Source organism: Elgaria multicarinata, chromosome 2 (genome assembly GCF_023053635.1).
Source record: "Elgaria multicarinata webbii isolate HBS135686 ecotype San Diego chromosome 2, rElgMul1.1.pri, whole genome shotgun sequence".
NCBI classification, from domain to species: domain Eukaryota; kingdom Metazoa; phylum Chordata; class Lepidosauria; order Squamata; family Anguidae; genus Elgaria; species Elgaria multicarinata.
This window is the reverse complement of record NC_086172.1, coordinates 121,193,875-121,216,740: the sequence shown is the minus strand read 5'-3', so window position 1 is coordinate 121,216,740 and position 22,866 is coordinate 121,193,875. Positions and strand designations below refer to the sequence as shown.

The window sequence follows — 22,866 nt, the reverse complement described above, 5'->3', positions numbered from 1 at the left end:
TTTGAGTGGCTGCCTTTTGTGACATCTTGCCCCAGAACTGGTTTCAAGCAGGCCTACAGGAAGCGAGCAACTTCAAGTAACTTGTAAAGAAATTTACTCAGGGAGACACCTACAATCCTGTTTTAGGCAAGGGCCCTGTTGTCTCACCCCCTTGGTTAATTCTGCACCTTGTCTTTAACCCAAGCATGGCTGCCTCTATCTGGTGATGTCTGAGAAAATGTCCCTGTTACACTTTCCATGACAAGCCATTTGATTCTGGGAAACTGACAGGTATCTGGAACTTGACACCATCTCATTCTAGCTCTTTTTGGCAGGCAGACCCTGCATTTATCCTCACCTTGCCTGAAGCAGTCGTTTTTAATATCTTAATGTCAAGTGTGCCTCACTCTGTCTCGGCCTAAAAAATGCACCAGGGAAATCTGAACGGACAGCAAACCGCCCTGCCCTGCCCCTCCAGTCAATGTCTGTCAGATTGTTCCTGGCATACGGAGTGTTGTCAAGCATGAAGTGTAGATATTCCTGCAGTGACACCTCACTGAGACTCTTACGCTCCCTCCCACAGTAGCAACTGGAGCCAATGTGTCCCAGTAATCCCCTCACACCACCAGCCCTTCCCTAGTTCATGAGACTCGTTGCTCCTGATACAGAAATAGGACCCGAAAGGATTGTTTTCATAAAAAGACTTTTATTGGAAAAGGGGGAAAATTGTAAAAAGCAGAAAGGGCTTACCCAGCACCAGTAAAGGAAGGGAAGGCCACAGCGTCCCAGCAAGAATACAGACAAAGAGGAATGAGGACATACTGATGGAACAAAAAACAATGCTCATTAACTCTGGGGAGATTCTTTCTTGGATGCTGAAGGGGATGTAAGGTGTGGATTTTTTTTGGCAAAAGACCAAGCAAAATCAGCTCATGGTGTTTACACCCATGTGCACACACCCCTCCCCAGGTGGACAGACGACTTATGAACAAGCATGTATTGGAGAGAGATGAGGAAGGCACGCATGCACACACACACACACACACACACAAACACACACACACACACACGGGAAGTAGGCACAGATGTCATCCCTTGTAAAGCTGAGATGGGGGGATAAAAGGACACCCAAAAAGTCAAAATCTTCCTACTGCACACACTACCCTTAATTAGGAAGGCAAGGTGTACATGGGGCTTTCCACCCCTTGTAACTCCTCCTCCACCCCACCCCACCCCAATACATTCCCTGAAACAGTTTTCTTGGGTAGTTTAAATTTAGAGCTTTGGCTATGGGAAGACAAAGCCGCACTGGGGAAATTGCAAGCATTGCTAAGTTTGCAAAGAGATGTGCCAAAAGACCATTTGGCTTTGACCAAGGATCCCAAAGGTGAATCACTCTAGCCACAGCATAGCCCCATCTCAAAACACACCATGTTGAATTCTGGGAAACGAACCAGAGCAAAGAACACAGGGGTGCATATACAGGGGGCCGGGGACGAGCAGGGGGTAGGTGGGAGAGGCTAAAGGGAAGGCAAAGGGCACCTTCTTCAGGACAGGGTGGGCTTGCTCTCTACAAAACTAGCAATTAGAAATGGAATCTCAGTTAAGGGCAAAGTCGTGGAGGCAGAAGAAGAGTGGGATCTGGCAAAGTATCGCCGAGCTGGGAGGGGCCACGCTGCAGCTCCAAGTGGTGTGTGTCCAAGTGGGTTCAGGCACCATGCCCTGAAGGTGGTGGGGCTCTATCCACCAGTCTAGTCCTTCCCCTTTCCTTTTCTGGCTGTTTGAAACAATGAAGGTAGAAAAGCATTAGTACAGCACTTCACATGGAGGCCCCCACATGCTCCAGTTCACTTGATTTGGCACGGCCGGTGCTAGTCTGGCATTTACCAGCTCTCTTGGAAGTTGCCAGTTGACCGTTGGCTTCTTGACTCATATTTTGGCTGCGTTGCCATAGATGCCACGAGCAGTTCTAGCACGTGCCTTCCAGATGGGGAGCTCCTACCCTTGGTTGATGGCTCAGACCACCAGCCATTGGACCAAGTGAATCCCTGTGGGACAGACACTACAGGCTTTGGGTTCCTCTAACACAGACTTCCCCAAGCTGGTGCCCCAAGCTGGTGCTAGAGCTCGCATCTTCCCCAGCCAGCTCCTCTTGGGGAAGGCTTGATTGAATACCTGTGGCATCATATAATTGTAATCTTGTCATAGTCTGGCTGGTCGTGAACCACGTGGAGTGTTTTCTTATAAAAAGCAAGGACCAATGAATACACCCAGAAGACAAATGCTCAGCTAGTGAATCAGCTCCAGCTGTCCATGTGCCAATCTGACTCCAGTACTTATAATTTAAGAAAGAGGCACTTCGATCTTCTAGAATAGGGGAAAACTGCACAAAAACTGGGAAACTTCGAAATCTTCAGTGGTTGGGGGAGAGAGGACGTGGCCATCTGGGGAAGCAGATTAGCACCTCAAGTGGGCTGAATTTAGCCCACGGGCCAGAGTTTCTGCATCATCACTGAGAAAATGGCAGATAGTCATAGTGGTGCATTACAGAGAATGATGCAGAAGCAACAGAAGTGTAATAACCTTTATGAGGAACAACTGAAACATCACAAAGTGGTGAGCAAGGTCTCGCATCCTCCTAGCTCAGCCTTCCCCAAACTGGCCAGGAATAATAGGAACCGCAGTCCAACACTTTCTGGAGGGCACCAGGCTGAGGAAGGGTCAGCTAGCACTTTTCAGGCAAGACGTAAAGCATAAATGACAAAAAGAGAGGCAGAGGAAGAGAAAGGATTTAGTGTTTCAAGAGTCATCATGAATTTTAACTCTTGGCCACTATTTTGAGACATTTCAGTTAGTCTTAATGAAGGTTGCTTTTGGGTTATCATCAGTGGAATTTTCACAATGACCATTTCTGATGTTGTACGGTATCTGAACCAAGCAACCTCTCAGCAAGAATGACTGTACACTTGCACTATAAACCATACCAAGTTGATATCTCACACACACACACACACACACACACACACACACACACACACAGGCCTTTTCACTTTTTTGGGTCACAACAATCCAGCAAGAGAGAAAATTGAAGGGGAGGAGGAGACCTTTGTATTTGGCCAAATTCAGACATTTTAGGCAAGACTGAAATAGGAATATATTTGGCCAAGAGTCAGAATCCCTTTTCTGAGGACCAATCATCTACTCATATGAGTGGTCTATTTGCGAGAGCCATGCAATGGCACAGCCACAGCATGACACAATATCATAGTTCCTCTTTTGTGAACTGCAAAACTGTTCTGATTTTTCCAGCTCATGGAAGAGCAGCATTACTCTCACATAAGTCTATGGCTCCAATTTTACACTGATGTGTCTTGTGGTCATTATGAAAGCCATAGTCCACTGCCTTAGTTTTGTAAATTTTGCTCAAAGCATCCAGAACCTGACGAAGCATAGGGCTCATAAGGAGCCTGAACTGTCCTCAGGCAACAGGAATCCTAAGGAATAACAAATACAGCCATCACTGGCAAGATGTGGTCATCCCTGGTTTTCACATCACCCCACAGGAGCAGTTATATTTTTCTGACAAGGTTAAAGAAGATAAAGGAACTCTGATCACTGGAACTGACCTTTGGATTTTGACTTGGCCTTAGGAGAGCAGGGCTTAGTCACTTGAATAGTTTCCTGGCACTCGGCATTGTACAGGGCCTTCTTCAGAGTGCCTGAACGGGCCTTCAGGCCTGTTGCAGAATCACAGCCACCCCAGCTCTCAAACTTGTACTTGCAATCAGCTAGGAGAGAAGGTAAGAGCCATTAGATCGACATAGTACCCATCACAAGCAATTGCCCTAAGTGTGAGACCACTAAGATCACAAAGAGCATTTACCATGGTTCTACCATAAGAAACACCATGCGGAACCAGACCAAAAGCCTACCAAGCCCAGCATTCTGTTCTCACAGTGGCCAACATGTGCCAAAGAAAAGTCTAAGCAGGACATGAGTGCAATAGCACCCCTCCCTGCTTGTGTTTCCCAGCAACTGATATTCAGAGGCCTACTGCCTCTGATATGGGTGGTAATATATGACCATCATGACTAGTAGCCATTGATAGCATTAACACTGACTGCCTTGAATCATGACAATATTTCCTGTGCAAAAAATGCTCTGGCCCTCCATACTCGATGGTTTCCCTCTCAATAATATAGTCCTTCAGAGAGGAAACCATTGAGTCAGATGGGCCAGAGAGGCAAAAAGGCTGTTATAGGCTGCCCAAGGAAAAAAAGGCACAGTAAGAGAGGTGTGGAAAGAGGAATTTGGGGTGGCAGAGGCAGACACAGGATGCCCATCCCTGCTTTAAACAAATAAATAGATAAATTCCAAGGACCTGAAGCATGGATAAACGTATATACAGCATAAAGAGATAATCCTGGTCTATTTTCTAGTCTAACAGAGGTTTTAAAAACAGCAACAACTTTGGGAAGGATCCATGATGAAAGAATGCAAGAAGCTGTGAGCTTAGCATTGATGGGCAAACCTCTCTCCAGTGAGTTGCAGCCTAATTTCTTAATGCAATTAAATAGGGGAGGAGCATGAAAGTGACAAGGATGTAGCAGAAACAACCAAGTACATGGAGGAAGAGACAAAGGGAATGGGTGAAGAGTGGCTTAAGTATACGAGACTTCCAGCCAATGTACAGGACTTCCAGCCAACGTTTCACATTATTTTCTAGACTCTACTGTCCTCTGTCCTCTTGGATCCTCCTTGATCCCAAAGTTGAGTATTGTTGGTCTAAGAGAGAGTTGGCAATCTGGTGCACTCAAAATATTTGGAACTACAACCCCCCATAATCCCTTGCCACTGGTCATACTGCCTGGGCACGGCAATGGACTGGATGAGGGCTAACAAACTGAGACTCAATCCAGACAAGACGGAGGTACTGTTAGCGGGTGGTTCATCTGTCCGTCGAGGTGATGTTTGCCCTGGCCTGGATGGGGTTGCACTCTCCCTAAAGGATCGGGTCCATAGTTTGGGGGTGCTCTTGGATCCAGAACTGTCACTTGAGGCACAGGTGAACTCAGTGGCAAAGAGCACCTTTTATCAGCTTAGGCTGATATACCAGCTGCGCCCTTATCTGGACAGAGATAGCCTAGCTACAGTTATCCATGCTCTGATAACCTCTCATTTGGATTACTGCAATACGTTATACGTGGGGCTGCCTTTGAAAACGGTCCGGAAACTTCAACTGGTACAAAATAGGGCAGCACGGCTATTAACAGGGACTGGCCGACGAGACTACATCATGCCAGTCCTTTTCCAGCTTCATTGGCTGCCAGTCCAGGTCCAGGCCCGATTCAGAGTGCTGGTATTGACATTTAAAGCCCTAAACGGCTTGGGGCCAGGCTATCTGAAGGAACACCTCCTCCCGTATGTACCTGCCCGGACCCTAAGGTCCTCCTCAGGGGTCCTTCTCTGCGAGCCCCTGCCAAAGGAAGTGAGGCAGGTGGCTATCAGGAGGAGGGCTTTCTCTGCTGTGGCACCCCGGCTGTGGAATGAGCTCCCTAAGGAGGTTCGCTTGGCATCTACATTATATGCCTTTAGATGTCAGGTGAAGACCTTTTTATTTTTCCAGCATTTTAACAGTCTATAAATAAATTTTAACTTGGTGTTTTAAATTTGTAATTTTGCATTGCTGCTGTTTTTATCTGGTTGAGCTTTTATATTGTATTTTATATTATGGTTTTGAACTGTTGTTTTATACTTTGAATGTTTTTAATTTTAATTTTAATAGCTCTGGCTATTGGGTGGTATAGAAATGTAATAAATAAATAAATGGCTGATGGGAGTTGCAGTCCAAACATCTAAAAGGCACACGGTTGCCTGCCTCTGGTCCGGGACCTCAGAATACTGGTCTCGGTCTTCCATTCTGCACCACTCCAGGTAATTCAGTTTCCTACTAGGAGGCAAGTGGAAGCTGCACTTTAGCTCCCAATGATGGAAGCATTTTCAGTGGGAACCTGATAAGAGGGACTCCGTCCTATACTGACTTCCATTGACTTATTTTTTATATTTTTCTTACCCTTTGGATCTAAGATCCCCTACCAGAATCCCACTGGCCTCCAAGAAGCCGAGGGTCTCTCTGATAGGAAATAAGACAGAAAGACTTATAGCTCAGTAGTAGAGCACGTTTTGTGCATGCAAGAGGTCCCAGGTTCAATCCCCGGCCACTCCACATAGGGCTATGAAATAACCCCATTGGAAACCCTGCAGAGCCGCTGCCACTCAGAGTAGACAGTACTCAGATAGATGGACCCATGGTCTGATTCGGTATAAGGCAACTTCCCAAACTTTAAAAGAATGACAACTGCTAGAAACCACAACGCCCTATCTCTAGGGAAGGCTCAGTTGACTCAGAGGCCACAGCATATGCTTCTATAATATGACAGCACCAGAATGAACAGATTACCATATGCAGACTCACTGTAAACAATGCCAACCAACACTGCATCGAAGATAGCAATGAGTCAACACAGAGAGTGCACATGCCAATCGCCTGTGACCATTCTGGACAAAGAACCGCACATTCTCCGGAAGTTGGTCCACTGCCTGGTTGGCTTGGCAAGGCCCTGTCAAGATCGGGGGGTCATTCTCCAAGCCTCACCATTTTCTCCCACCACTGGACGCATGCTCACCTCCAAATTCCTTCTTCCAGTTGCAGGGGATCTTGCACTTGAGCTTCTTGCTCTCTTCATTACAAGTCCCTTCACGGAAGCCAACGCCACAGTCTTTGCTGTTGGGGACACAGGGCCCCCAGCGCCATTCCTCACAATCCGAGCTGTTTTTTTTCACCTTGTCTGCAGTAATAATGGGAGGAACAGGCAGTCACTATGGTGCACAACAATGGCCTCTCCTTTCCCACAACTTGCCACAAGGCATCAAAAGCAGTCCCACCCCCCTCTCCGCCTCTGCCTGTAAGCAACCCATAAGAATCGCAAACTGCAGACTTGACCTCAAACCTGCCTTCCCCACCACCCCAGTTGTCAGATGTCAGCCACTCACCCTTTTTATTCTTGCCAGCCTCAGAAGATGCAGCCAGAAGAATCAGAACCAAGAAGAGAAAGAGCCCACGGACCTGCATTCTGCACAAAGAAAGGAAAAGACATCAGCACAGGCATCAAATCCCTGCTGGTCCAAAACAGGGGAGTTCATGAGCGTGAAGGTGGAGCCATGGGGCTTAAAAGAGGAGGAGCGTTATCAGTGTTTCTACTACTCCTGCGCTTTGAACTGCAGCCTGGCATGCAGAAATGAAGCAGGTGACACTTTAACCATCACTTCAGCTCCATGCCAGGAAATGCAACATTTCAAGCTGCAATTACAGACACCATAACAGAGACTCTTTCAATAGTTGGTACCCCAAATATAGGAAAACCTCCTCTGGTTGGTGAAGGAGTTTGAACTCTGCACCGGAGTAGACTGGTGTTGTCTTTCTGCATCCAGGAAGAAAAAAAGCTCTTTACAAAAAGACACCACTTTACTTGGACCTTTGCTGCAGCAGCAGATTGGTGTAATAACATTTCCTTTTCAAAATTCCCTTGATTCCTGTGAATTTGCACTTAGGGATAGCAAAAGAGCAAACAAAGGATAACGCATTGGGTGCTTTATTGAGGCAAGAGAGAACCAGGCTTATGGGAACATGCAGTGTGAGTAGCACCTAGTACATGAAAGAAGCAGCACTTGTTTGAACCTTTGGGACAAAGCTTATGGGGTGGGTGGGTCAACTTTTCTACTGGCCTTACTCCTGTCACTCACTGACTTGTAAGTGCAGGCCCTATTGGTAGTAAGGAGCCCAGACAACTTTTGAATCCACTGTAAGCATGGCACAATTCCAACATTTTGCCAGGAGTGCTAAAATGTCAAACGTCATCATGGCACATATGTGAAAACTCCGTCTCTCAGTAGCTGAGTTCATTGCTCCTCCTCCTTTAATTATGTTAAAAAATAAAAAAATAGAAACCTCAACCTGAATCCTAGGCAATATGTGGACACATTTAATGAAATGATTGGTTGAGTTGTCCCCTTTTATGAGTCATAGCAATCACTGGGTTGGATGGAGTTTCTGCTTTTTTCCGATGGAAGGGCTCCATTCATGAAAGGTTCCTCTACCTGATTTTGGGGGAACCTACATGCTTGCAGTACTCCAAAGCTTACCCCATTCAACAAGAACCCGTAACGTTCTGCGTAGCATTTTCAGGGTGCTGGCGGGGGGCTGTTATGGGTGGGAGGGGGAGGGGAATGCACTTCCGCCAGCACCATTGATCTGGCTTAAATGTGGATCCAACCCCCATTTCCTTTTCAATGATAACTGCTATTCCTAATGTCTATAGCAGTTACCAGAGTATAAAATATTTGACAATTCTTGCATCTCCTCAAACCTCTGCTTTGTTGCAGGCTGATTTTATCACCTACTCCAGTTGGTGGACCGGAAATCCAGAGGGTTAAGGAATCAAATTTATTGTCACCGGGTGTATTAATCTCAACATATTTTGAAAGAATAGCTCTTCATTAGAGGATTGTATTTATTTTCATTAGAGGATTGTATTTATTAGAGCTCTGTCATCACTTGCTCCAAAGGACTTACTAGCTGACTGATGTCTGCAAGAGTAACTCATTTGGAGCAAGTTATTAGAAAAGCCATAATAGTCCCCTGATGAAGAACTGGTATACGTTTGTCTCTTGCCCCTGCTGGATTTCTGTCTTTTCTTGTTGCTGTGCCTCCCTTTTGGTGTGTTTTGCCACTTGGCAAGCCCACACAAGGCCTGCATTTACACACCATTCCCACAGTGCCACTCGTCAATGGGTGCTCCCTTCACAATGAGTCTTGGCCCATAGATCCTAATAAAGGGCTGCTACTCACACGCACCGATCCAAACCCTCAGGCCTGTGGCAGAATGAAACTGAGTAGGATTCAAACCTCCCATTTCAAAAATAACTTTATCCCCCTCCCCCCCGCACAACACACACACCAGGTTTCAAATCTAGAGCAACCAAGTGGAAACTGGGAAAAGCAAGCCTGCCAAAGGGATTTATGCTGCCCCGGCCTTTGGAAAGCCAGAAGGCTTCCGTGGGCTGGCAATTGGGAGGCCCTGCTCCCCACTCCCCTCAAATGCTCCCATAGTCCCCCCTCATTTCCCAGTGCCTCTTTTATCTTGGGCTCAGCAGGCTACCTCGCCAGTGCCAAAGCTCCCCGAGGTTGGGGGGATCTCAGCTGCCATGGAACCTTTATCCAGCTCGAAAAGAATCCAGGGTGGGAAAAAGAAACCCCGACAGGCAGAGGTTTTGAGAACTAAAACAGAAGATTAAAAATAAAAGCCCAGCACAATTAGATCTCATGTGGAGCTTCAGAAGGCAGGCTGCTCCCCCTGCTGGCTCCCTTAATGTCAGCCTATTACCATATCCCTACAAAGGGTCTATGGAAACAAGGCTCTGAGTGAAGGAGCAAGCGAGAGTATCTACGTGGGTATACACATACCATAAGGAAGGGGAATTGCAGGTGTGGAGAAGAACCAGGAAGATGTGTGCACGGCAGCAGTGCCAGCTCCAGGTTTTGAAGGGCCCCTTGGGTAAGTCTACCTTCTAAACCACATGGTCACCAGCTGCTCTTGCCTCTCATCTTCTTTCTTGTCATTGCTTCCACGGGTTTCCTTGAGAGACTGGGGATGCCACTGAGGAAGTAGGCAGTGGCATCTCCTCCTCTTCCTCCTCCTCCTCCTCCTCCCCCCCACCACCATTGTCTGGGTCAGAGTGAGAGGCAGGTGAACAAGCAGGTTGCAATGATGAAGAGGAGGAGCAAGTTAAGGGGGTTCTTGTCAGTGGGACCCTGCTGTTGGGGGGCTCATCAGATGCCTCACCATGCCTACCCTTGATGTTCGCCTGCAAGGTAGCGTTGCATACATTTCATGCTTAGATGTGCCTGTGTCCACAGAAGCCCAGAGCGTGTACCTATTTCGGCCAGGGTGGATGGGGAGCGTGGAAGAGTGTTGCACCGGTTGAAGTGCTGTTGCTTTGTGATTCTCTTCAGAATTCCCCATTGCTTATTTCAACACACAGGGATAGTAATAGGACTGATGAGAACACTGCAGGAAAAAGACATGTAATCCAGATTCCCTTTTTACCCTGCTCATTCATTTCTCCAATAGATGGAAACCAACAGGTGAGCTCCCATTCATGCAATAGGACAGGAAGGCAATTCTTACTTGCCCAGGAGAGCTCAGCAGCAAGGGAAGACATATCAAATTGTCAAAAATAAAAGACAGACGCAGCAAAATCATTTCTCTGGCACTGCTGCACAAGGGGGATAGACCAGAAAACAAAGTCCCTTTATAGCTATACAGAATTTGCCAGTGTACCAAAGGTGTCCTTTTGTTGCCTGTGTTCAAGGCTTTTCAGTGGCACAGATGGCATACTAACATAACAGACTGTGGATATGACTGTACCACCAGAGAAATCCCAGTTTGCCACTAGAAAGCAGCAATGTGATCATTTAGACCACATTCATTTAAACAAGTTTATTACTGGAACTCTGAAGTCCGTGTTGCAAACAGACAAAAATGATTTCAGCTGCAATGCCATAGGTCCTAAGAAAGTCAATGGTGCAAGCCCCTATGTGATGTAAAGTAGATTTCCTTGCTTCCCTCTTAGTATTTTCATTGTTAAATCCAAATTCTGCAACCTATATACATATGATGCACATTTTCTTTTGCTTATTTTGCACAATACATTTGAAATGTAGTAGTCAAGATGAAGGGTAAATGCAGAATATTAGCGCTCTGTCCTCTGACCAGTGAAAATCCTTGTGAGCCATCTTTTGGCTTCCAAAATTTCTTTATATGTTGTCCACAGAACCTAAAGTGCTAGAGCAGGGGTGGGCAACACGTTGCCCCTGATGCCTGAATATTTTTTTTTAAAAAAGTAAAATTTAAAAACTTGTATTTAAAACACACATAGAGAACCTTATGTTGTGACCAATCCAAAATGTCAACTTTGCACAGTGATGGAGGATCCACATAGCTCTGTATATATTACATGTGGGTCAGGAGCAACACTCCAGGCAGAAGCTAAAGCAAGGACCTGGGCATGAGGACTGGAAACTTTGCTTAGTTGCTTAATCCAAGGTTCCAGTAAAGGCAAGAAGATGACCTCCCTGTGTTTTTGCATGAGGTTGCCGTATGCTGACTTTGCAGACATGTAACAACTCTACGGTATCTATGGTATGTTGGAGAATCTTATCAACACATGTCTTTCATTATATGCACTGAAATTCAATCCCCTTTTCCCCTATGCCCCAGCAAAACAAAACAGAAAGGAAAAGTTTGTGTGTGGGAGGGTGGTAGCAGACCCCATGGGGCTTTGGACAAGGCAACTTGGACCCAGTGCTTTGGTGGAAAGGCTCTTTGGCTTCTGCCCTCGCTGTCAGAGCCACTCACGGAGGAAACGATTGCACTGCAGATTGGGATGAAACATGCCGTGCTCAGTGTAGGGGAAAGAGATGGCCAGGAGGGCTGAGGCAAAGAAGCACTAGGTCAGCATTTTTGCCCCTCCCCCACAGTGTCCTCCAGGCAGCCCACTGCAGACAGCAGCTCTGCTCATTATTCAGGCTCCACTGGGCTCACCTTTTGTATGTCTGTTGCTGTGAAGCTGCTGGATTCACTCTGAATTGAACTGTCACAGAGAATTACACAGGCTGGGTAGCTGAAGGCAGAGCCCAAGGGACGAAAGACACGTTCACCCCTTCAGCTAGGAACTATCCTTAGGGGAGCAAAGTGCCTGCCAGAGTGGGGCCCAAGCCTCCCCGGACCAAAAAAGGCAGGAGCTCAGAACCGAGAGCAGTCCAGATCCAAACTCCACTGTATCTGGAATGTCTGATGACAATAGACTTGCCAGATGTAGGGCTGGGCTTGCACCATTTCTCCAGCTATGGAAGTTAACCAGACAATGAAAGGCTGCTGTCAGGCTTAGGAACTGGCCTAGAGATAGCACCAAGCAAATCCAGAAGCTCTCTCTGCTGCTTCTAAATGTTACCCTTCAGACACATTGTTCCTTTGAGAGAACTGGGAAACTGAGGTTCTTCAAGAAAGGTTAACAGCAATACCATGATAGGCATAATATTCCTGGGTGGACATGTTATGCTTGTTCTTTGGAAGAGAGGAACATGCAGTCTGGACCAATTATTACGTTACTTATATAGTGTGGTGACTGTTGCTGCTTCAGTATTTTCAAATCTTATGCCACAAAGGTAAATTTTGAAATGGGGGACACCGAGCAGGATGGGCAAATGATACTTTGACTTCCAATGGCAGTGCCCTGCCCCCTAGGAAGAGGTGGCATGATTGCCTATTCCACATTGTCTTCCTGTTTCAGGATCCTCCATCACACTGTGCAAAGCTGACATTTTGGATTGGTCGCAACATTAGGTTCTCTATGTGTGGCACAAGACCTGATCATACAGAAGTGGCAAACACATTGAATAACTCATTCAGACAGCAAATCATTTTGAGACTGAGTCTATCTCAACTGCAGACCACATGGCCACAACCATCTGGCCAAATATTGGAACTTCTCTATTTCTTCCTATATCCCTTCCTTTTTGTACTGTCTAGCCTAAGAGTTCTGATGAACTCCACAGCTTGCACATTTTTGTGGAATTTTGGTTATTTAATTAATTAATTTAAAACATTTATATCCTACCCTATATCATTAAGATCTCAGAGCGGCATATGGTTGGCCCTTATAAAGGCATTGTCCAACTGTGGACAAGAATTTGTCCAGATTAAATGGCTCTCCTCACCAAATAATGAACCTATTGCTTGCACCCAGGAGAACATCTTGGTCTTCCTCCTATTATTAATATTCTCTGAAGGATTTTCAATGAGGAAAAAAGAGCTTTACAGTCTCCCAGATGAACCATCTCACAAGAGACAATGTGGGGAGTGATGTCAGCTAGTTCCAAGGAGATTGTAAAATAACTGCCTAAATATAGAAGCAAGACTGAAAGATGGGTATATGCTCAAGTTTACCCAGTGGAACGGTATCCTTGAACCAGAACACTAAAGCAGGGCAGGGTTAAACAACATGATACATGGGATTCCATGATACTGTCCTCTGCTTAAAAACAAGGAAAAACAAGCCATGGAGACAGAGGGAGAGGCCAAGCTAGGGACAGATGTCTGATCCCGGCATATGTGACAGTGTTAGTAAGTAACTGCTGTGACCAGCTTCTTCCTTCACCTTGATTTTATCATCTTTCTAATGCCACAAGAATGAGGTTTCAAATTCCATTGCTAACTAAAAGTCCCATCTCCTCTGGCCAGGGCTATTGCAGCCTCCTGGAGCTCCAATTGTACTTTTCTCCAGACACAAAAGAAGCATCAATCATTCTCCACTCTGACCACATCAAAATCTGATAGAGAACTGTTGTTCTTGCTTTGACAGTCCCCATATGCTTATTCTGTCCTATGTCCTGGGTCCTCTGCTCTTCTCTCCTTGGCATTTTCTCTGTTTGGCTGTGTCCATAGCTAGGAATGGAAGCAGAGCAATTTGGTCACCTTGTTGCAGATGCCATTTTCAAAAATAAACAGAATATACAAGGCCTCACTTCCAGACTGATACAGCCTCTCCCATCCTGGTGCCCTCCTACATGTTTTGGGCTTGAACTCCCATCAGCCCCAGGCAGCAAGGCTAATGGTCAGGAATGCTGGGAGTTGTAGTCCAAAACTCCTGGAGGTCTGCAGTTGGGAAAAGCTGCTTGGAAAAGGCTGATACTGTAGGCCTTTCTCTGTGAACCGCCCAGAGAGCTCCGGCTATTGGGCGGTATAGAAATGTAATAAATAAATAAATAAATAAATAGGCAAGGAAACAGAGGAAGACACTGATTTCCACAGACTGCAAAACCCCATGCAAATGATTGTCACATGTTTAATGCCTACATCAAAGTATTTTCATGCCAGAATTTTGTAACTATGAGGATTTCCTTAGGAGGCAGGATTTTACTTCGTGCTCCATCATTTGCTGAAGGCTCATTTTGGGAGGCCATTGTCGGTTCCATATCCACATCACTATTACCATCCTGACTGATCATAGTTGGAACAGTTATCCCGTTGCTCCTCAGGAGAGTGTGAACACTTTACCAGGGCTACTGTGAACTCATCTGAAATGAAGAGGTGGCAAAACCAGCAGAAAAAATATGGAAAGGTGTCAAGAACCATGAGAAATTATGGTCCGCTGCTTCAAATACCTGTAAGCCTACATCCATGTATAGCATCCCAAGCACAATTGAGCAAGGATACAGATACAAATAGCAATCATCACCATCAATCCTTTCCTTTTAATTTTTCCCCCAAGTGTTAAGTGTTTGAGTACATATACAACCACACACACACACACACACACAGAGTGTGTATCAACTAAATTTCCTCCCCTAAAGATCAAAACATGAAGAAAAAAATATGTTATTGCAATAATCTCTTCCTTTCTCTATTCTTTGTGAGGTAACGTTTTGTACAGCACTGAAGAATGAGACAGAAATAAATGACACTATCAGATATTCTACTGGTTTTAGAAACAAAATAAAACAGGGAGAACAAGTAAATCATGGAGACTGACACAGTTAAACAATCCCAAATGAGAAATTTATTATAAAGATGAATCTAACATATGGGGCATTTCCCCCCGAGTTGCAAAGCGATGTTTTTGGTGAGTAGTTCTCCCTGGATCCCTCAATGACTCATTATATACTCTTGTCACATTTAACATTTAGTGTACTCAGGTCTTGGAGCACACCCCACTCCTGTTAGCTCTTTCACCTCACAGGCTGCACATGCTGAGCTGAGGCTGAAAGTTTAGACATATTTTGGCAACGGTTCGGATTGCCAAGGATTTGACTAACCTTGGATCAAGTCCATGGAAAACCTCTAGGTGATGTTGGAATGGGATCGTGGGTGCCAAACACAATCATGAGAGGCCCCTTAGCTTTCCCGGGCCTCTCTTCTTTGCCAAGCAAGCTCTGCTCCAGGTGTCACTTTTAACCCAGTTGTCTCCAGTTGGAGATTTAGATACTATACTATCCTCCCACCAGATGAGTCATTTGGCACGCAACAAACTCATTCATAGTGACAATGCATGACTTTATGGCAGGGTAGGAAACCTGCAGGTCACATGCGGCCTGCTGAAGTTCCCCATTGGACCTGCAGAGTTTTCCTTCCCAAGCCTTGGCCCCGGGTTCTGCCTCCTCTCCACAGGGAAAGGAATCCCTGTTGTTATCTGTGATTCCACACTTCTGCAGGAACAACTCAAATCTCTCCCCAAATGGGCTAACTTTCTTGTAACTGCTAACTTCACATAAATTGTGCTGTCCAGGGTTTCTTTGTCTTGGAAGCCACCAATATTAGTTCCAGGATATAAGCACAGTTCACCTGGCTTACATACGTATACCCTTTCTCAGCATGGTCTGCTCCCTCCAGTATCAGAGGCAACAAACCTATATACACCAGTTGCTGGGGAACATGGGTGGAAGGATGCTATTACACCCAGTCGACAGCTGGTTGGCCACTGTGTGAACAGGGTGCTGGACTAGATGGAACCTTACGTTCTCTCTTTGAAATCCTCTTCTTCCCATCCTCTTCCTTTTCCTTCTCCCTGTTTCTCCCTCTTCTAATACCAGCTCACTAAGGAGAACCATTTTCAATCATTCCTAGGACTGCTGTGCATACGTGTTGCAGGATAGGTGATGGGAGTAGAGAATTAGAAAACAGAGCCATCGTATGGAATACATGGCCTTGGGATCACTTAGTGAATCCCAAAGAGGTCTCCTTCAAAAACCTTCCTAGAGGTGAATTCTCCTCATTCACCATGCCAGCCTTTGTCAATTTGGTTCCCTCCAGATGTGTTAGGCTACAATTCCCAGCCAATCCGGCAGGAAGGCTGCATGGTAAGTATACAAAATGCTTATCTCATTGACCACCACAGCAATAATCTCAGATATTAAAGCACAGTGGAATTCATGGTCAAGTAGGAATTTGAACGATGCCTTCAACCCCTGAAATGCTATCCGCTATGTTACAATTAACCCACATACATGTTTTCCTTTATCTTTTTGTTCCACATTTCCTCCACACTGAATCAAGTTCACACATCCAGCTCCATGTCAAGTGTCACAGCTTCCATGTGATAAATTATAGCTGTCATGTGATTACTTGTTTATGACATACTAATTATAGTATCATTCTTTCTTCAGTTCATTAGCTCATCACCAAACAAGGTGAGGAATGCTGGAATGAGAAGAGTTATCAATTACACACAAATAATCATATGATACCTGTGATGTACACAGAAAATGGTCAGATTTAACACATTAAGGGCACAATCCTATGCATGTTTAGACAGAAAAAAGTCCTATAATTCCTAGCATTCTCTAGCCACCATGGCTAGGGAATGCTGAAGTGGCTAAGTGTTGGACTGGGAGTCGGGAGATCTGGGTTCTAGTCCCCACTCAGCCATGGAAACCCACTGGGTGACTTTGGGCCAGTCACAGACTCTCAGCCCAACCCACCTCACAGGATTGTTGTTGTAAGGATAAAATGGAGAGGATTATGTACGTCACCTTGGATTCCTTGGAGGAAAAAAGGCAGGATATAAATGCAATAATAAATAAATAAATAAATTGCTGTGAGTTGTCTAAACATTCACAGGATTGCACCTTAACTCATACGAAACTTTGAATTAAAGTGGGCAAGAATGAAAAGATTCAGAATACTTGTAAATCAATTGGGCATCTCGCAACTACAACAATTCTGAATGGAACTTTTTTCTCTTATTGCACAACTCTACCTTCTGGCATTTGCTCCCTGCTCTGTTTTGAGAGCATCCACATGCCTTCCCTCAGTCCTTTCTTTACCTCTTGGCTCTTTTGGACTCCCTCAACTTTGGCCGAGTCTTTCTCCTTCTTAGCAAAACATATGAGAAATTGACCACGTCCCCTCGCTTTCCCCTGTCGTTAGCAGCCTCCTTAGAGTTTGAGAGACAAGTGCAGTTCCTTCACTTCCCACCTCCTTTCTCTCAGGCTGTCGCCATCAGATCCTGTCTCCTCTTCCTCCTCCCCTACCACTCTCTACTCTCAGCCTTCTCCTCTTCCTCATTGTAGCTGTTCTTTCCAGGGTAAATCGTCATTGGGTTATACCTTGTACAAACACACTCTACAATGCTGTGTTATGATGGATTCTTCTCCCAATGCTGACCTCGCACTGTAATGTTAGCCTGGAAAAGGATGAAAAGGTACCTGAACCTGCAATCCTATGAACTAGAGTAGACTTCCATAAGCTGGTGCCCTCCAATGAGTTGGACTGCAACTTCCAGCATGGCAATGCTGGCTGGGAACCACCCTCCTGATGGTTTGGACTATAACTCTGATAATCCCTGAATATTGGCCATGCTGGCTGGGACTTATGGGAGTTGTAGTTCAAAACATCTGGAGAATAACGGCTTGCCTGTTCCTGCTATACATACAGAGAGTAAATCCCATAGGACTCAATAGACTTACTTATGAATAGACATGTATAGGACTGCACTATCAAGGGTCATGAACCAAACACTGCAACTATTTTCTACAACTGTTTTGCACACATCCTTCTAGCACACTGCCTCCCTTGTAGGTTAGCAACAATTAGCAAGAGGGCTGGCCCAGTCCCCATGAGGCTTTCCAAGACTGGGTGCCCTAAATCAGCATGCCTGACACTAAAGCAAGCAACAATTGCACCTTGCATCTGGAGGCAGCCAATGAGACCATTAGAATTCTAGACAGTGCACGAGAAAAGGACCTTGCGTGGAAAAGAAGGCTATCAATAGCTACAGTCTTGATGGTTCTACGCAGTATGCCTATGTACACCAGTTGCTGAGGAACATGGATGGGAGGGTGCTATTGCACTCATGTCCTGCTTTTGGGTTTCCTGTCAACAGCTACTCAGCCACTGTGTCAACATAATGCTGGACTAGAAGGACCTTTGTCTGATCCAACATGGCTCGTCTTATATTCTTATGTGGACCACACAAGGAAAGCGAAAGAGCACTCTTTCTAATGTGGCATTCCAAACGGTGGAGTGATTTAAAGAAGACCATAATGTTGAATTGTGACTAGTTAAAAAGGGTGGGGATATGGAAGGAGGCTTTGGTTCTGTGTAAGGTGTAGTATGACTTCATACAGAATTTCTCATAACTAGGTTCAGGAATGGGTTGACAACATAGCTAGAGATGGATAGGCAGATATGAGTGGTCTTGACCCATTCCTTTGGCCAGAAAAACAATGGGAATACAAGCCAAGACAGCATGTGCGGGGGAAGTAACTTTGCTGATGGAGGTTTTCCATCACCAAGCGCAACTGATCAGGGATAAGAGGAACCCCAATACCCCTCCCCAGCCCTATTTCAGCAGCAAACCTCAAGAGATTACAGCATGGGGGGGCGAGTTTGCAAGGATAAAATGATATTATCATTGAGAAATTCAAGGGTAGGAAAGAGGGCATCAAAGGAGGCACAGCCAGAGGTCTCAATGCTATCATGGCTTATAAACAAGGTACATATCCTGCAGAATGCCAAGATTCTTGTTTTTTATCACATTTTTTGACTCCCTAGAAGCCCTGTCCAGGCATTATTGATGCTGTGAAAAACAACGCAAGAGATGGGCTGTGCCAACTAGCTGCATGCACCAAGTAGCCCCTCTTTCTGGCGCCTGCATGTACAAGAGTCTGCAGGGAGGGCCCCCTCACATATACAGATGCCCCCCCTCTGAAGATCTACAGTGTACTTGCAGACACCAATGGGAGGGGCTACTTTGTCAGGGGCATCACAGTGCTAGTCTGTGTGGTCCCATTTTCTGCTCTTGTGTTCTACACAGCCGGCCTGAATAGGGCCATGGTTGCAGACTGACATGTATCTGGTAAAGGCAGGACGTAAAGAGTCTTGTGTGCACCCGCCTAAGCAACAATTGTAATAATCAAGTATTCCAGTTTGCAATGGGGGTGAAGGCAGGGAATCCAAAAACCTGGTGAGAAAAATCTTTGCAAACAGAAAAATGCATCTAAAGTCAGTATTTGTCATTTTGTCTAAAATGTACATTTTTTTCCTGTTTTAGAACCAGATTCAGATGCACATTTTAGACATACATTTCTAGGCACTCTGGCTGTAACCCAAGATCCTTAAGCGTAGTGGAGGTGGGGTGGAAGTGGGAAAGAGGAATTATCTCAATACCTACTTGTTTGCCAAATGTTCTCAGGCCATGGATGTGGAGACCATCACAGAACAGGAGTGTCAGTAGAGCGTATTCCCTCTACCAGATGCAGCCTTGCATCTCCCTTGTTAATCTAACAGAAGTCTGGATGAAGCCACAGTGTTAAGCAAACTGAGGTCAAAGCTTGGTAAAGGAAATATGCTGAACTCTGGGGAAAGCCATGGTTACAATAGTTAACGAAAAGGGGATGAAAAAGGACTTTCCCTCTTCCAGAACATTTGAGAACTACAAGTTCAATCGCAGCTTTTAAAGCTCAGCTAAAAACTTTTCTTTTTCCTAAAGCTTTTAAAACTTGATTTTGTTCTGACTTTTATACTGTTAGTTTTACTCTACCCTGTGCCTGTTTGGTGCATTCTCTTCCCCTCCTTATTGTTTTATTATGATTTTATTAGAATGTAAGCCTATGCGGCAGGGTCTTGCTATTTTATTGTTTTACTCTGTACAGCACCATGTACATTGATGGCGCTATATAAATAAATAAATAAATAATAATAATAACACAATTAGAATATGCTTGTGTGAGTGTGTGTTGTGAGACAAAGTGCCCTAGTTTCATGGGGACACTTCCTTCCTGAAACCAGCTACGGGGAGAAACACCAACCTTCTCTTATTCTTCTCCAGGCTGGAGCAGGTCCAAGAGCACAAGCTTTTGAATTGAGGTGCTCAGCTTAGAGTGAAGCTCATCACTTTGCATCACATGCAAGTTCCAAATGCTGGCTCGGGAGAGTCCTATGCTGAGCGGGGGTCCCTTTGCTCCTCAGCTAAGCTCCGAACTACAGGAGGACTGAGGAAGAATGCAGCACTGCCGCAATCGTAAGGAGAAAGGATCAATAGTCATTAAAATGTCTCCTCTCTGCTTGAAGCATACCAGTGGGGTTGACTGAACAGAGACCCCACTTCTCCACCCCCAAAGTCCAGACTAAATTGCCTTAGATCTAGAAGGACTGGAAAGGATCTGAAGGTCTTCTGTTGCAGACCCCTGCAATGATCAAGATACTGCCACACACATAAGCACACACATCTCCAGTCTAAATATCATTAGCAGCAGTAGCCCAAACAATCCAGATTAGAGTATTGCAGAAGCAGAAGTAACCCAGATGCACGATTTCATGTCAGAACTGAAGAAAGTTTATTAAAAGATACTCAAGTTACATGCTTAAAATCAAGGGATTGATTTTCAGATGAACTATCTTGGTGCTCTTCAATCCATTTTGTAGCATTCACAATCCGAGCGGCTAAACAGTGGCTTTCCCCCTCCACCCTCTTTCTGGATGCACAGATCTCTGTCTGTTAGCTCTTTTGGACTGAATAATATGAGTGTTCGGGGGAGCTCTTGTTTATGTGGTGCCAGAGGGTTCAAGCAAGCTGCAGCTCAGGACACAGAAGCAATACGCCCTGGCAGCTACAGGTGGGGAAATGTAGGGTCAGCATCTTAAGCTCTGGTGCGTAGTGGCAGAAAGAGACCCAAAGAAGGATCTCTTCACTCCAACCCTTTACCCTGCATGTTAGGACACCAGCTTTTCATGGAGAACTGCAAAGGCATTATTATTAGACAGATACATGCCAGTGAGTTCCTCAGGCAGCGCCCGCATGCCCAAGAGTGCAGCATCTTGGCACCCAGCAAGCAGGCACAGGTGGCTCTTTCAGCTACGGAGGGGCGCCCAAAATCTCCCATCAAAGATCCCTCCTCCTGGGACAAGTCTTGGCAGCAAAAAATTACACAAACAATCAGATCCCTCCTCCCTCCATTATAAACTGTTACAAGGCTGAACAGGAAAGCATTTCAATAGGTCTACTCCGAGTAGGGCTAACAGTGGTTACAACCCATGGACATAACAAGAGAAATCCAGGCGAAAGGGATCGGCATGAAATACCATCACGAAGCTTCTCCCATCTCCCCCACCCCCAAAGCTCGCCCCTCCCTTCGAGAAGTGAACTTTGCGCCCCAAACAGAGCATCATCTTTGCCCTTTTTCTTGAGACGCTGGGGGAACGCAGAGGAAAAAGTAGCACCATTAATTTATGGAGACCTCTTCCCCCCCCCCTCCTATTTCTCCATAGAGTTTGTAACGGAGCTGAGAGCACGTAACAGAAGTCCCGGGAAGGGAAAGGATGTTCGCTCGGAGTTGCTAGAGGCTAAAGCAACATTTCTGGGGGAAGCCACAAATGTAGGTGCTTGATGGGGCTGGGAAGATGAAGATCAAGGAAAGCCCTTAAAAAGCCATGTCTGGGGGTCGCTATTTCTGGGGACCGGTGAGCGGGTGGGGGTGGGTGCTCTTCTCACAAAGGTATGCATGCGAAGAGGTCGGGGTGGTCTCCTCTCCCTTTTTGACTCCCTCCCGTTCCCCGGCACGACTCTGCAGAGTGCGTCGCCCAATGCCAGGCACGATTGGCCGCCGGTCCCGCGGGGAACTTTCGCGCTCAAGCGTTCGCCCGGTGACTTGCCTGGATAGATGCTGAGGGGTTGAACCGCCGACGCCTCAGTCAGTCTCCTGGCGCTGCGCTGGCTCTGCTCCACCACCGCCGCCTGCCCCGCTATCTGGCTCCTTATCTTCCGCTCCTTTCCCTTTGTGTCTTCAGAACTAGTTTAAGCTGGTCACATGTGGACACAACCTTGCACGGCGCGGCGGCGGCCCCTGACGTCACGACCAGCTGACAACAAAAGGTAGTTTGGGGAGGCCAAAGTTACTTGCAAGGCTCCGCCCCACCCTCCCTCGTGGAGCTGCACACAAAAGGCGGGACGGCCTTCGGGGAGCAAACTCAAGCTAGGACCTAGTTGCTGAGGAGCCCCCCAACGTTGGCCCGACCCCAATTCCCGCCCTTCCTCCTCCTCCTCATTCTCCTCCTCCAGAGAAATTCAGTGCACCGTTTCCAAGAGTCTGGAAACTGCCCTCTTGGCCTCTTCCTTCGCTCAGACACAGGCCTGCCGTGTGGAGGCTCAAGTCTGATTTTATGCCCAAAATGTGAGACAGGGATGTGGCCGTTTGGTAGTTTGCAAACACTTTCTTTATTATTGTCTTATGACTGAAACGAGCTGCAGACACTGCGCCTCCATTTCAAAACATCTTTCCCCTCACTTTTAATTTCTCCTTCTGAAAGAAAGACAGGAGAGATTTCTGCAACTCCATTATCCTCATGGAAGAGAAGGCTAGTAATGGCTACTAGCCATGATGGCTCTGTCTTGCTTCCAGCTTCAGAGGCAACATGCTATATGCCAGCTGCTGGGGAACATGAGGTTGAGGCTGCTGTGGCCTCCTAACTTGTGGGTTTCCAACAGGCTACTGGTTGGTCAGTGTGAAACGGAATGCTGAACTAGAAGGACCCTTGACCTGATTGCTTATGTTTAAGGCTTGCACACTGCATTGTGGCCTTGAAAATATTTGTTAAATGGGTTATTTTAGTTCAGGTGTCTCCAACATGGTACCAGCAGGCTCAATGGCACCCACAAGGCCAGGCTGAGGCACCCTCCAAGCTATTTTCCCCTTCTGGATGTAAATGGAGCAATTCTACCATTCATTTGTACAGGATGTGTGTGTCTTTGCCAAAAACGGCTGGAAGAGTT

The 22,866-nt window shown here is 46.0% G+C and overlaps 1 protein-coding gene across 1 annotated transcript; it reads right to left on the bottom strand.

The window, feature by feature from the left end:
• Window positions 1-665: 665 nt before the first annotated feature.
• Window positions 666-22,046, bottom strand: MDK (midkine). The gene is made up of 5 exons (XM_063117470.1): window positions 21,750-22,046; window positions 7,033-7,112; window positions 6,666-6,827; window positions 3,606-3,767; window positions 666-1,756 (listed from the first exon to the last, which is right to left on the bottom strand). The coding sequence occupies exons 2-5, from the start codon at window positions 7,109-7,111 to the stop codon at window positions 1,731-1,733; spliced, it is 429 nt and encodes a 142-aa protein (XP_062973540.1). The 5' UTR covers window position 7,112; window positions 21,750-22,046; the 3' UTR covers window positions 666-1,730.
• Between the last annotated feature and the right edge of the window lie 820 nt (window positions 22,047-22,866).

Excerpts from the sequence above, each read along its gene's own strand:
- MDK (XM_063117470.1), bottom strand. The coding sequence starts at position 7,111 with ATGCAGGTCCGTGGGCTCTTTCTCTTCTTGGTTCTGATTCTTCTGGCT. Across the intron at positions 3,768-6,665 it reads CTGGAAGAAGGAATTTGGAG|CTGATTGCAAGTACAAGTTT; the intron begins GTGAGCATGCGT and ends CTTCTCTCCTAG. Across the intron at positions 1,757-3,605 it reads GGCCAAGTCAAAATCCAAAG|CCAGAAAAGGAAAGGGGAAG; the intron begins GTCAGTTCCAGT and ends TGTTTCAAACAG.